At 39.6% G+C, this 13801-nt stretch overlaps 1 protein-coding gene across 1 annotated transcript; it reads left to right on the top strand.

Annotated features, from left to right (window-relative positions):
- The first annotated feature begins 318 nt into the window (after window positions 1-318).
- On the top strand, window positions 319-7470 carry LOC135463766 (very-long-chain (3R)-3-hydroxyacyl-CoA dehydratase 2-like). The gene is made up of 7 exons (XM_064741196.1): window positions 319-447; window positions 1960-2074; window positions 2636-2743; window positions 3420-3541; window positions 4102-4141; window positions 4524-4662; window positions 5682-7470. The coding sequence occupies exons 1-7, from the start codon at window positions 368-370 to the stop codon at window positions 5759-5761; spliced, it is 684 nt and encodes a 227-aa protein (XP_064597266.1). The 5' UTR covers window positions 319-367; the 3' UTR covers window positions 5762-7470.
- The last annotated feature ends 6331 nt before the right edge of the window (window positions 7471-13801 follow it).

Here is a 13801-nt window from a genome sequence, read left to right as displayed (position 1 = left end):
CTGCATGTATACTTAATTTAAAACATATCACTCGAAAAAATTTCGTATTTCAGTGTGAAAAAAGGCATATACATAGAGTCTTCATCATTTACAGAATAGAAAATTAATTTTTACTAATTTTTGCCACATTTACGGTATAAATAATTATCGTTACATTTCTTTTCATTTTTGAAGTAGAAACTGCTCGTGTTTCTAAGTAACGTGAAAAGTATTTGTTTAGTGCCAGCTGGAACAAAAAAAAATCCATTTTGTGCCTGGAACTATTTTATTTCAAACACGCGACTTCCCTCACGTGTTTTCACGGCAACCTTCGGCCAACTACTGGAAACAATAACAACAACAACGCGGGTTGAACGAAGTTGACAGGATGCCGTCCAGCGAGAAGAGAGGAACTGGCCCTCTAGCTGTTATATATTTGACAGCTTACAATGTCGCACAAACACTCGGGTGAGATAACTACGGTGTGTCGTTTGTGGTAAACATACGACAGTAAATTTGTAATTGCAGTGTCCAACGACAATTGATCCCTCAGTGACCTGTGTGTTATGTTTTGTTCACCTCACCAAACTCATGCAAATATCAAACCCTAATTAAAGCTATTTTATTTATTTATTTGATCGTGTTTTAAGGCCATACTGAAGAATTTTTCACTGACACGATGCCAGTAGGTTGCATGGGTGATGAAAACCGATGTAAACCACTGACCATTGGCATGTCTGTGACAAACTTTCCCACGTGATGTACAGATATGCACACCATTAACCTGCCTAGAAACATAGCACTACATGTGAACAACTTTGTTTATCAGTATGCTGTCCTCAACATCCTGTTTGGTCCATAGTTTGACATGAATGTCAGTAATCTGTCCATTTATACGTCTGATATATGTCACTTTAGTGTTATGCTTTGCCTTGCACATGTATACTGGACCAAATCGTTTCTGTGTACATGGCTAGCACGCGCGGTTTACAATTGGCCTTATACCCTTTTCCATACTCTGTCACATTACTGTCGGGGCCTCCATGGTTCAGTTGGTTGGCAGGCTAGCGCAGCGTAATAACCCAGGAGCCTCTCAGAAGTCGCTGTGAATTCAAGCCCAGCTCATGCTGGCTTTCTCTCCAGCTGTACGTGGGAAGGTCTGGCAACATCCTGCGGATAGTCGTGGGTTTCCCACGGTTTGTGCCGGGTTTCCACCCACCATAATGCTGTCGTATAAGTGAAATATTCTAGAGTACGGCGTAAAACATCAATCAAATAAATAAATGAATAAACATTACTGTCACTTTATAAATAGCTGAGACAACAGCTGTATATTGCTCTATCCTTGCGTCAGTTGGCAAGATTGAGATTTATCTGACGAAAGGTTTGGTGAAATTTTTATTCAGTTATGGTTTGGCCCCGAATGAACAGCACAGTGCACTCCATGTAAAAATCTGTTAATTGATGCAATTACCTGCCCTTGTCAAATATTTGTAGGCCGACAGCACAGCCATTTGCTTTAAGCATCACCAAGGAATCACAGACCCATGCGGCTTAGGAAATAACAGATCGACATTGTGCTGACAATAAATTGTCAAGCAAAAAGATTATGAGCATAAGTGTCAGCAAAGTTAAGGCGCTAGGGATGTATTTACTAGTTAATTTTTGTCTCAAATGCTGTGACACACAGCCCACGCCAACTGCATCAGGTTTTTAAGTGAAGCGCTCTGATTTTGGTTGGGGCTGTCCTTGGCCAAAGAAAATTTTGACAGTTGACTAGTCGGTTAAGACCTGTCTTTCATTGTATTTAGTGAACGAGGGTGTTTAGAATAATTTAAGTAACTCTAAATTAAATTGGCCTAACTGCAAGACAACATCAAATTTGTGCGAGATGTTGCAGCTGTTGCAAATATGCTCTTGTTTTGTTTCGTTTTCTTCCACCTTTAATAGTGTTTTGTTTTACTTTGTTTCTACACCCAGCTGGTCTGCTTTGATGCTGTCCATTAGTTCCAACCTTTTGACCAGAGGTTACCAGACACTCTATGAGGAAAACGAGATGTTACTGAAGGCTTTTCAGACGGCTGCCATCTTGGAGGTCAGGCTTTGTGAGATTTGTTCAGCAGTTCATTGTACCAAGTGAATTGTTCTAAGTGGCATGAATATTTATTATTTAGTTGGTTGATGTTTTACGCAGCACTCAAGAATATTTCACTCATACTAGGGAGACCTGCATTGGGGTGGGAGGAAACCGAGCAGAGATGGCGGAAAACCCACAACCCTCCACCATCTGCTGTCAGAGCTTCCCACATATGACCAGAGAAGAAGCCAGGATGAAGCTACAATTGCATTGGTGAGAATCAAAGATCACTCTCATTGTGCTAAACTAGCCACGAAGATTCCAGCTGGCATACAGCTTTTACGTCCTTCTCGTTATGTTTATCAGAAATAGATACATCAATTTTCTGACCATGCCTGACCATTGAGGGAAACTATGCATAAAGTGGAGATCTTATTCATGATATAAAATATGGCCCTAATGAAAAACAAAATTTTAATACTTTTTCTTTTGGATAACTTTCTTCGTTTGCTCCATATTCGTAATCTTCGTTTCACAATTGCTTTCACAATTCATAATTCGTGTATGCTTGAACTTCAGGTTGTCCACTGTGCTATAGGCATTGTCCGGTCCAATGTGTTGCTAACGGCTGTCCAGGTGGCCTCCCGAGTGTTTCTGGTGTGGGGAATAGTCCATACTGTACCACAGGTAAGCCATATTTGTTGATAACTGACTTACCAGTGGTTGGAACGTGCCATGGTCTAATGGTTAGGGACGTTTGCGTTTCAATCACGAGGACACTCGAGTTGTGGGTTCTAATCCGGCCTTGGACAGGGAATTTGTAGATCAACACCCTCTCCCTGTAATTTCTGTGTGGGGCCTTGTTAATAAAGGCTATTGATGACACCCAAGTGGCTGCCCAGCTTAATGGTCATTGAAGACCACTTGTCTTCCACCAAGATGGTGTGGGTACTTTGGGGAAAGTTTTCAGTAACTGACTAAAAGTCGATGGTTTACACCAGGTTTTTTGGTTTCCCCAACTGGCTAACTTTCCACCATCATATATGTGGAAAATTCTTGAATATGCCATGAGGCAACAATTAGATAAATAAATAAATATCAGTGGCTTCCTGGCAGTTGATATTTGCTGAGGCGCAGAGGAATTCTCAAGAACTCTTTGGTTTCCCCAAGCACTTTAAAGTTTCCTTTTATTTATTTATTTTTTTAAATTCATATCTTAACATTCACATGACTACTCCCTTCCATGTTTTATATTTTAAAAATATTTTTCAGTTGCTACAATCTTATGAATGCAATTAACTATTCTATTGGCCTTTATATATTAACTATCTTTGGAAAACTTACAGTGTGATTGCTTTTTCAGACACAGACTAACTTTGGTGTGTTGATGTTGTTGTTGGCATGGACAGTCACGGAGATAATTCGGTACTCTTTCTACACATTCCAGCTTGTTGGTCATGTTCCATATGTTATCAAGTGGATGAGGTAAGCCTGCGAAAGCTATCCCCCCTTAATGTGCATGTGGTGGTAGAGTTATCTGCCCCTGGAGGATCTTTTTGAAGATTTTGATGCAAAAGAAGGAAGAAATGACACTTTCTTCGGGTGAATCTGAAATAGATGGATAGAATCTATCAATACAGTGTGGGTAATTCAAAATAAAACAGGTTGTGAGCAGCATAAAAATTTTTACAGTGATGCGATTGCAAATTGTTTTTTGCATATTTGATGTTAATGTCACACTGATATGGATAAGGCCCTTTCAACAAATTAGCCTTTTAGGTTACATATATCGTGAAATCGTGAAAAGAACAAAATAAACAGTTACTTGTCTATGGAAATGAGAACAAAAATTATCAGAGATTTTACATAGTCCGTAATATTTTTTGTTGAAACATGGAATGATATTATGCTAGAAAATTTTATGTTTCAACACCAAAGATAATATTTTGTGACATTTATTTGCCTCTAAAAATGCACATTTGTTGGCGAAATTTTGGGCCATTTAGGAGTTATTGATTTGATATGTTTTGTTTTTGTTGTTTCAGATACACATTCTTTATTGTACTCTACCCTCTAGGAGTTACGGTAATGTGTTTGCATGTTTCTATTTCATCATCTAAAATTTATATTATAAGTTTGTAGTGTATGGGTTTTTTTTTTTTCCAGACTGAGTGTTTTGTATGGCTGGGATTCAAGGTTGTGTGTCATCATTGTGAAACAAAAAGGTTTTAAGTATTCTGATATTACTGGCTGTCATTGTTCAACAAGTGTACTGATAATTTGTATAATGTGTGATTTTGATAGTTACGTAAATCTTTTATAATAATATTTTTCAGCAGAATGTTGGTTACGGTTACTTGTTGAATCTTTTCATTCAGATATTTCATCACAGAAAGTTGTCATTAATACTCTGCTTATCATAAGTGAGCAAATTTTGTTATCCCCCTTTGTTTCCTGTGCTCACCAGGGGGAGCTGTTGTGTATCTATTCCGCTCTCCCTATAGTGAAGAGTTCCGGTATCTACTCCATCAGTCTTCCCAATAGAGCCAACATGTCCTTCAACTACTTCTACTTCCTTATTGCAATAATGCTATCTTATATACCAAGTAAGTAGACATATATGATTGTAGCCTCATTATACAAATCTTAAAGGCAAAGAAAACACTAAAATGAAGTATATATCAGATGAAAGACCATTAAAAGCTGTCCAAGAAAATAGTCCGATGTATTATTGTAGAATATTTCCAATTGAGTAAAATGGCTTAAAAACATCTGATTCTACAGTGGTGTGTGGTATCAGGGACGTCAGATCCATATTTTTGACCTGAAATAGCTTGTTTCACTGTCCATTCGGTTAATGAATTCATAAATCTATATGTATATGCATTTTTAATAATAAAATGTATCAGTCTATGTAAGTTAAGTGGTAAAAAAGTCACTGGTCAAAATATTGTCAGAAAAGGCCACCGTTAAATACAAACTTTCAAATGCATTTTACTGGGTTGAAACAAATATGCTAAAAAAAAAAAATAAATCCAACTATTTTTGTGCACAGTGTTTAATGATCTTTTATCTGACATATACTTTATGATAGTGTTTTATTTGCATATAAGTTTGGGCTTCTCCAATTGTGCCACCTGAAACACAGCTTTAATGTTGAAATATCTATTATTTGCCACAAGTGAAAGTTTTCTTAAATAATGATCACAATAATTTGGCCTAGGTGAAGAGAAAAAAAAAGTAGCTGATGTGATGTCCGAGCCCTTTTCCTGTGGCAGTATTGTCTATAAAGCCTATCTCAGAATTCAGACATTTGAATGCATTTAATTCCATATGAAAAAGTCTTTTAAAAAATAGTGATTAACTTTGAATTGTGATGGAAAATTTGTAGGGTTATTTGGGCCATCTCACACATGTGAAATATTCTGTCTGTCACATCTATGAGGAAAATAATGTCATTTTCTTGCCAAAGGTCAGTGGTTTACTATGAGCATTGTAGTTTTCTCCACCCAGAAAATTTGCTGCATATGCCTCCCTCGTCTCCGAATCCAATAAATAATTTATTATTTATGAACATCACACATTACAGTGTACATTGTATGTACGTTCTTTTATTTCATTTCAGTATTTCCTCAGCTGTATTTCCATATGATACATCAGAGGAAGAAAATGCTGGGTGAACCAGAGGAAAAGAAAAGGCAATGATTTGGTTGGCTAATTCTGTTTGCAGCCAATTAATTTTCAACCAATGAACAGTAGCATTTAAAATCCAGAGATTGACACTAGATATAACAGGACAAGACACAGTCCATTGTCAAAGATTTCTGACATCATGTCAGTTTAACTGAAGGGATCGGTTCCATGCCATAAAAACTACGAGATTTTTTGAAGAGAGAGGGAGAAAAAAATTCTGCTCTCTCATGAATTCAGATGGTCAATGTCGATGCCATACATTTCGCAGCTTGTGGTTTCTCTTGTCTTAAAATGAAAAGGAGTCTCAAATCATGGTTACCCCACTACCATTTTCCCTGTGCTACAAAAGTGGGGTAATCATCGTAGAGATTGTGTTATTCATGTTATTCTTGTTTGTATGGATAAAACAACACAAATTGAAGCTGTTTTATGGGCAGAATAGACCTTATTTTCAATGTCAGAGTAGCGTATAAAAATAAAACTTGAAAATTATCTAATTTTTTGAAAATGTGGACTATTCTAACAATTTTGCCTGTTGAGTATATTAACCTGACCAGAGTACGACGTTAAACCCCAAGCACTAACGTGACCAGAAAGCTTTGAAAAACGGGAAAATCATAAAACAACATCAACATCTGACAAAATCTAATGTCGTCTTACATGAAGTTTATGGGAGATCACTTCCCCTTATGTTACATGCACATGCGACTGTGGGTTGGAAATGCGAAGGTCGTGTTAAAGTTGTCAGATACTTTACGTGGGAAGTTCTGCAAGCAACCTGTGGATCGTCGTGGGTTTCCATCGGGCTGCACCCCTGGCTGTGGTCATATCAGTTAAATAGTGCGACATAAAATACCAATCAAATAAATAAATAAATGGCCAGATGCTCTCCTTAAACTTGTTGTTTACTCTGGTTTACTAAGCTAGTTAAACAAACTGTTGGAAACTGTGTGTGTGAGCATCATCAGTCAATGGGTCAATTATAAGCTTTAATACCGTGCCTCGCCTAAAGTTTAGGGTGTTCCAAGTGTGGCATTTTGCTCCTTCACCTTACAGTGAAATTCAAAGAATTTTTTGTGACACTGGATTAATTTATTATCAGAAAAACTTTCTTGTCATCAAAAGGATCATTTTAATGTTTATATGTGCTTGTGAAAGTGCATTTTTACATACCAAACTTTAGGTGAAATACAGCTATTCATGTTTACGGTTTCCACAGTTATGGTGGCACATTATTGTGAAATCCCCAGAAAACAACGATACTACAATGTAATTTTGGGCCTGTTGCCAAACTCCTCACATTGGGAACACCGTGTATATTACTGGTGAATGCCGCCTCTTTTTTATATGTTGTGAATGAATGTGCCCATACACCATCTATATGTAGATATAATATGAACATCTTGGCCAGATGATGCATTTAATCACAGATAAAATGTACGTTTCATGTATGTATCTTGCAGTGAAAATTCATAATTTGACTGAGATCTATTTCATAAGCGGTCGGAATCAGCATTTCAGGAGTCCCGAGGGTTCACGCAGAAATGGACGAAACAGGGTGGGGACTTGCTCAAACTTACACAGCTAAAAGGCGAGATTTTACAGTAGTTGCTGAACTGAATATAAATTCCGCATAGCGCGATCAGTCGGACCAACGCCGCTGTTAACAGCTATCTTAAATTTACCTCTTTTAGCCGCATTCGCTCACAAAAGCCCCCCCCCCCCCCCACACACACACACACCCACCATCATGTCTCATTCAAACCTGAGTGATCTCGCGAGACTCCGGAAAAGCCAAACTTGGTTTATTACTTCACGTCTTTTTCATACAACACTTTTCACCTAATACACATGCAGAAATGACTGGTCATTTATGGACCCGTTATCTATCACACTTTCAAGTCATTGTACACTTGTGGTTAATCAGTTTCTGGCAATGATTTTATATGAATAAACCACAACAGCCGTTTTAATTTAAGTCTGTATGTTGTTAAAATCATTCTACCGTGATTCTTTTCGATATGTTTTTCTGTGAAGAGCCAGAATTAAAGAAAAAGAAAGCTAAAATGTGAAGTAAAGTTCATCACGCAGACAGCTGAAAACTATGAGAAAAGTTACATTCCTTTATTTTGTCAGGCTTTTTAAAGAGTGTTTGAAAGGCATTCAAATGTTTGAATAACAAGTTGGGCTTCATGAGTCATACTGACGGTATCAAGGAACTCTGACATCATATCACTTTTTTTCCTGTTGTTCACCAGAAGGAAGTAATTTTTAGGAATCTTATCAGTAATCTTTTACTCCTGGGTAAAAAGAGTTGTTCCAACATTCAGTGTCGTGATTAGAGTTGGAAAAACTTCCTGTGACGTCAGAGTTCCTAAACTCTGATAATGTGATCTGTAAAGCCCACCTTAGAATTCAAATGTTTGAACGCCTTTAACTCTCTTTACAAAATGGGGGAAAAATGAATGAAAGTATATCTATGCATAGTTTTAAGTATGTGTTAAGTGATGCCTACTGTGATTTTTAGAGGTGTTTTCCTTTAAACGCATGTTTTTAACATGATTTATTTATGCATCAATTCACTTCCGAGTTTTATACCGTTTTGGTGGCCTAGTTGTTAGAGTGTCCGCCTCGAAGTTGGTCCAGCTCATGCTGGTTTCCTCTCCGTTCGTACCTGGGAAGGTCTACCAGCAACCTGGGGATGGTCGTGTATTTCCAGCTGGCCGCCGTCGTATAAGTGAAATATTCTTGAGTACGGCGTCAAAATAAATAAATAAATTGAAGTAGGGAGAGCTTGGATCAAACCTGGTTCGAATCATACCAAAGACTTTTAAAATGGTACTTGTTGCCTCGCTTGGCGCTCAGCGCTGAACTTTAATGGTCAGAGCGAAATCGGGCCTCTAAGGATTCCTTCGTCATCACATGACTGAAAAATTGTTCAGTACGGCCTTAAACTCCAAACACTCACTCGCTCACTCGAGGTCGGGCGACCTGGCATCCAATCTGGGTCTGTGATACCAAATACTTCAAAAATGATATTTGTTGTTGCTTTGCTTTGTGCTCTTCACTGAGAGGTTAGGACCAAGGACTGATTAGGGTGTCATATCTGGTGTCTTCGGCATGTTACTTCAGTGGCGACTGCACTTTGGTGACCTTGCCATAAGAAAACACAGTACATGTACACATACCGAATGACTGAAAAATTGTTAAGCAAGACGTTAAAGTTAGCCATAAACACCTATTGCCTTCCACCAGTATAAGTAGTGAAAAGTTTGACAGAGTAACTTCTCAAGGTCCGTTGTTTACCCAGGACACTTCCTCCACCCTTAACGTGTACGGTTGCCATCGAATAAATGAAATTCTTTTGTATGTCATTAAAGAAAACCTCAAGCGATCAGTGAAACAAGTCTAGCTATATTCAAGGAATTTGAAGTGAGTAATCTTTTGTACTTTTCTCGTATGACGCACCGTATAGTCGATTGCCAGCTGTCCACCAGAAATGGACGTTTGTGGTCAATAATCGCAAGGCCAATTCCCAAAAACAACATTAACAAGAAACACCACATAGCTGAAAAAGTATGTAAAGTACGAAATTTAGACGATGTACACAAAGAGAAGCATTTTTTCAATAATGTTGGAAAGACGCAAGAATGTTCAATACGAAACAGACCCAGTACTTGTCTGTCCGGTGTCAACAACACGGCGTTATGTTGAGACGGCACTATAAATATGCACACAAACATTCCTATAATATAAGAGGATACCGGAGACAAACAAATTTTTTTGAAAACTTTAGACGACACATGCATGAGTGCAATTCATAATAAACGTTTCTCCAATACTTTTGGATTGAAAAACGTGACGTATGGCTGAAGCAGCGAAACTGCATCTATACTATCGCAGCCAATAGATGAGCTTCCAAGCACCATCACCAACATGCGGATGGCCGTGGGTTTCCCCCGGGCTCTAACCCGATTTCCACCCACCATAATGCTGATCGCCGTCGCGTAAGTTAAATATTCTTCAGTGCGACGTAAAACACCAGTCAGTCAAATCAGACCAAGGGCCATCCAGATTCGTTGAAGTTTGCCTTTCGTAATATTCGGGATACATTTTGTGCCATTTCTTTCGTGTCTAAAGTTGATAGAGAAAACTGGAATAGACTGCATATTTCTCGTTCTCTCATTTTTACTTTTTTATAGGTTTAGGTGTGTTTCAGTTGTTGAACTGAACTGCAACCCGACCCCAACAATTATAGTGGGTAGGAAATCGTTAGCTGAATGACTGCAATACTACAACATCGAGTGCTTTATTTTTATCAATAGTCTGATTAAGGTTCAAAGACATGCTATATATCCGCAGACGTAAACCATTAACGTACTCGCTATGTTCCCTCATCTTTCTAAAACGAATTTACCACGCCATCTACGATGCTACAGTGATTAACTGGGTTAACTCGGGTGCCAGTAAAATTTATATATTAAGCTGATTGCTGTTTTACGTTGCCATCAAAGAATGTTTCACTTATACGACAGGGACCAGTTTTATGGTGGGAGGAAATCCGGCAGAGCCCGAGGGAAGCCTATGCACGGCCATGCATCCGCAGGTTGCGACGCGAATATGAAACAGCAAAGTGCCATGTGTAAATACACAAAAACATATGTCTGCGCTATTCCTGTAATCTTTTGTCAAATGTTGTCATTGTACAACGGTTTGTAGCAAATGTAGATGCAAACACGCTGATGTACCCTGGAATTAAATTTCAGTCCAAGTTTGCATTTAGGTTCTATGCATCTTGGATAGGGATGAATTTCGTCGCAAAGAACAATGGGAATTGATCCAGAATTACACTATTGCATTTTTGATTAAACGCTCTGTGGATATAGGCCTTTATATTTGCTTTAGGTCCCTGAATTTAAGAGGGAAAATGTAAGAAAAATCGAATTTGACGAGGTATGTGTCTTGTGGGGAAGGCGGTGGGGGGGGGGGGGGGGGCGCAGGAGGTTATAATCTCTGTTACAGTACATTCCAATCAGTCACATGGAAATATAGTAGGCTGTTAATCATATTTGGTTCTTAGTTACTTCCCGTTTCTTCACACGATGCTATAAACCTCACCGGTGTGGGCCTTTTTGTTTCTATAGTGTGGACTGAATATATACCCAATCTCAGTAAAGTCGGGGACCGATTTGTTTAGCGCGCCGGCGCAGCGCAATGATCACCAATGACGTCGCTGTGAGTTGAGGTCGAGCTCATGCTGCCTTCCTCTCCAGGTGTACATGGGAAGTTATGCCAGCAACCTGCCAATGGTGTGGGGTTTCCTTAGCGGGCCCTGTCCGGTTTCCTCCCAACACAATGCTGATCGCCGTCGTAAAAGTGAAATATTCTCGAGTACCGTAATCGATGACAGTTTTCGATCGAAGACCTTTATGGTCACGTGATCCCCGCCTGACAGTGAGCTTGATTACAGCAGGACACGCGGCAGACTGTTCCTGTAGCTCTGCAGGTGATCAGAGAGACGGCATCAGTCGACAGAAATACACACCCCGGACAAACTACAGTTGTATTCTACATTAGTTTGCATATGTTAGCCTTTTGAAACATATACGGGATTACGTGCACACTGGTACCCATGTGGCATGTCCGTCGTGTTTTTGTTGTTTCAAGCAGCAGTATAGAGCCCTGAGATACCAGGTGCAACTGAACGAAGAAATGCTTGCTCATACGTATTATTTTCTTCATTTCTAATGTATCATCAGTCGTATTGTGCGTATGTATAGCTTGTGGCATGGTGGTGTAACAGTTCTAAGTTCGACTACGCTTTAACACCTGGCGACGCCCTTCAGCCTTGCATCAACTACAGACACTATACCAAGTTCAGGCTCCAAAAGGGGTTGTCCAACTACGGGGAAAACGCAAACATTTAAACAGATTGCGCTGGGGGCGATATACATGTAAATGATGTAGGCCTATTTATGCACGCTGACAAACCTGTGATAGTATTTCACTTGGATATATTGTGCTATCTGAATGTTTCTGTTTATAAATAAGTAGACTCCAGGTAAGGCCCTGCTAACGTCAGTATTTCCAAGAATCGGGGAGTACTTGACATGAACTGCCGAAGTTGGGAGGGAGTATTGACTGCAAAATCACCTCGACAAAGAAAAGCCGATGCCATACCGTAAAACGGGGACTGGAAATTCATTATGAATATAAATTCTCCAGTAACAGGCTATATACAGGAAAGTTAGAAAGTATGATCAACAGAGCCTTACGAGATCACGCCGTCGCATGACGATAGCATCGTGAATGAACAAGAACGACGACGACGACTGAACAACATGTGTTACCACCCAACGACTCTGAGAAGAGCCAACAATAACTCAGAAGCGGTGTTTTCAAGTCAAGCATAGTTATTTACAGGCCTAAATAGTGATACTATACTGATTTTCAGCCCCCCCCCCCCCACCCCCATACCGGCCCCGATACCCACCACCCCCCACCCCCCATACCGCCCTCCCATACCCCTTCCCCCAAGGTCATGCTTTTAACAAACCGCAAACTTCCTGTTACGGTCGCCGAGGTCGCAGTTTCATCTAAAACATGACATTCGTGCTCTCGCAAAGCAATGATGGGGCGGCGCATGCGCAGTGAAGAGTGTGGATTTTGGCTCGTGAATACTCGCCTGCTGATAGTGAAAAAGATGACAGATGTGGGTATGAACTTCAAAGAACATAAGTATCACATATATCGTCTTTTACCCACCAGGTCAGGTCGACATTGGACTAAAGTACATTGGACCACGTGATTCAAATGGTCCTGTATCAATGATACGATAGATTGCATCAGTCATGGTCCATTTGAATCCTCGAGGAACTCTGGGCGTGCGAGTGACCTTTGACCCTTACCAACAGCATCCATCCACAGTGCTCTGAATGATGTAGACCTACATTGCGTGAATTGCGCCTGTCTTATTTATGTTTTTTGAGCTATTCTTTGCAAAGCACTCGTATACTGTTTTATCAGTACTTCGTATACGCTGAAATTACTAAAGCATTTAGGATGTTGGTTGGAAATAAAGTAGGTATATGACGAGTTACAGGGAGTCAGAAACGGAGCAGGGAAGCTTTGCAATGATGAGGGTGTGGTAAAGGGAGGGGTGGACTGGTCGTAAACTGATAAATAAATCACTGTTAAGGTTAGTTACTATGGGGCAAAGCTTGGCTCAGACTACACCATAAATTGCTGAACTGCGACAAGATTTGAGATAGAACTTCCAAATGCTAATTAGGACGAACGTTGGGCACGCATAACGCACGTGCTTCTGAAGAACGGGAGAATGTGAAAAGTGCCCGAAATCTGTAAATAGGGCATCGAAAAGCGTAAATGAGTCGTACCCAATTCCGTCAGCACTAGGTTTCTCTTTTCAAAACGTCTTTTACAGACCTATTATATACCCCAAACTCCATCCCTCTTTTAAACAGATACGGTTGTGGTTAAGTAATAAAGTTCATACCGACAAGAAGCCGACCATTAAACGATTTTACGCCAGAACGCCTACACCGCGTGGAATAGTTTCAAACTACACAAACTACTGTGGTATTTTCTTGAGAAGCTATAGTTTATGAACCAAGAATGTTTATTGCACTTTCCTGCTAACTGCTCCTCTGCGCATGTTCTAATAATGTCTTACATAACACTCTTCCCTTGTTCTTTGACGGGTTAGGTCGAGCGTTGTTTTGGAAACTAGTTTTGTACTATTGGTCCAGAACACCAATTTTTGGTTAATGACTGGTGTAGGAATGTCTGTTTTGTTATCTACATCCTTGTATATATGGCCATCCCTGTTTTAAGAGGCATTTTCGGCATACGACTTTCCGCCCGCTATCTAGTCAGCATTCCACTAGTGACATGTCCGAAGAACAAATCTCCTGGAAGGTAAATTATGTCTGAGGATTATGGGGTGCTGTTTTTCTATTTATTTTGTGTGTTCAATTGAAAGCTTTGATATTCATTTTTAAAGCTTTGCAACCAAATGCCATTTTTGACGGT

The sequence above is a fragment of the Liolophura sinensis genome, chromosome 3 (genome assembly GCF_032854445.1).
Source record: "Liolophura sinensis isolate JHLJ2023 chromosome 3, CUHK_Ljap_v2, whole genome shotgun sequence".
Taxonomy (NCBI): domain Eukaryota; kingdom Metazoa; phylum Mollusca; class Polyplacophora; order Chitonida; family Chitonidae; genus Liolophura; species Liolophura sinensis.
Note: the sequence above shows the minus strand (reverse complement) of the source record. Positions and strands in the feature narration are given on the sequence as shown.

What these genes read in the sequence shown, in the direction of transcription:
- LOC135463766 (XM_064741196.1), top strand. Translation starts at nt 368, where the DNA reads ATGCCGTCCAGCGAGAAGAGAGGAACTGGCCCTCTAGCTGTTATATAT. An exon ending in AATGTCGCACAAACACTCGG is followed by an intron (nt 448 to 1,959) that starts GTGAGATAACTA and finishes TTCTACACCCAG; the next exon opens with CTGGTCTGCTTTGATGCTGT. An exon ending in TATGTTATCAAGTGGATGAG is followed by an intron (nt 3,542 to 4,101) that starts GTAAGCCTGCGA and finishes TTGTTGTTTCAG; the next exon opens with ATACACATTCTTTATTGTAC.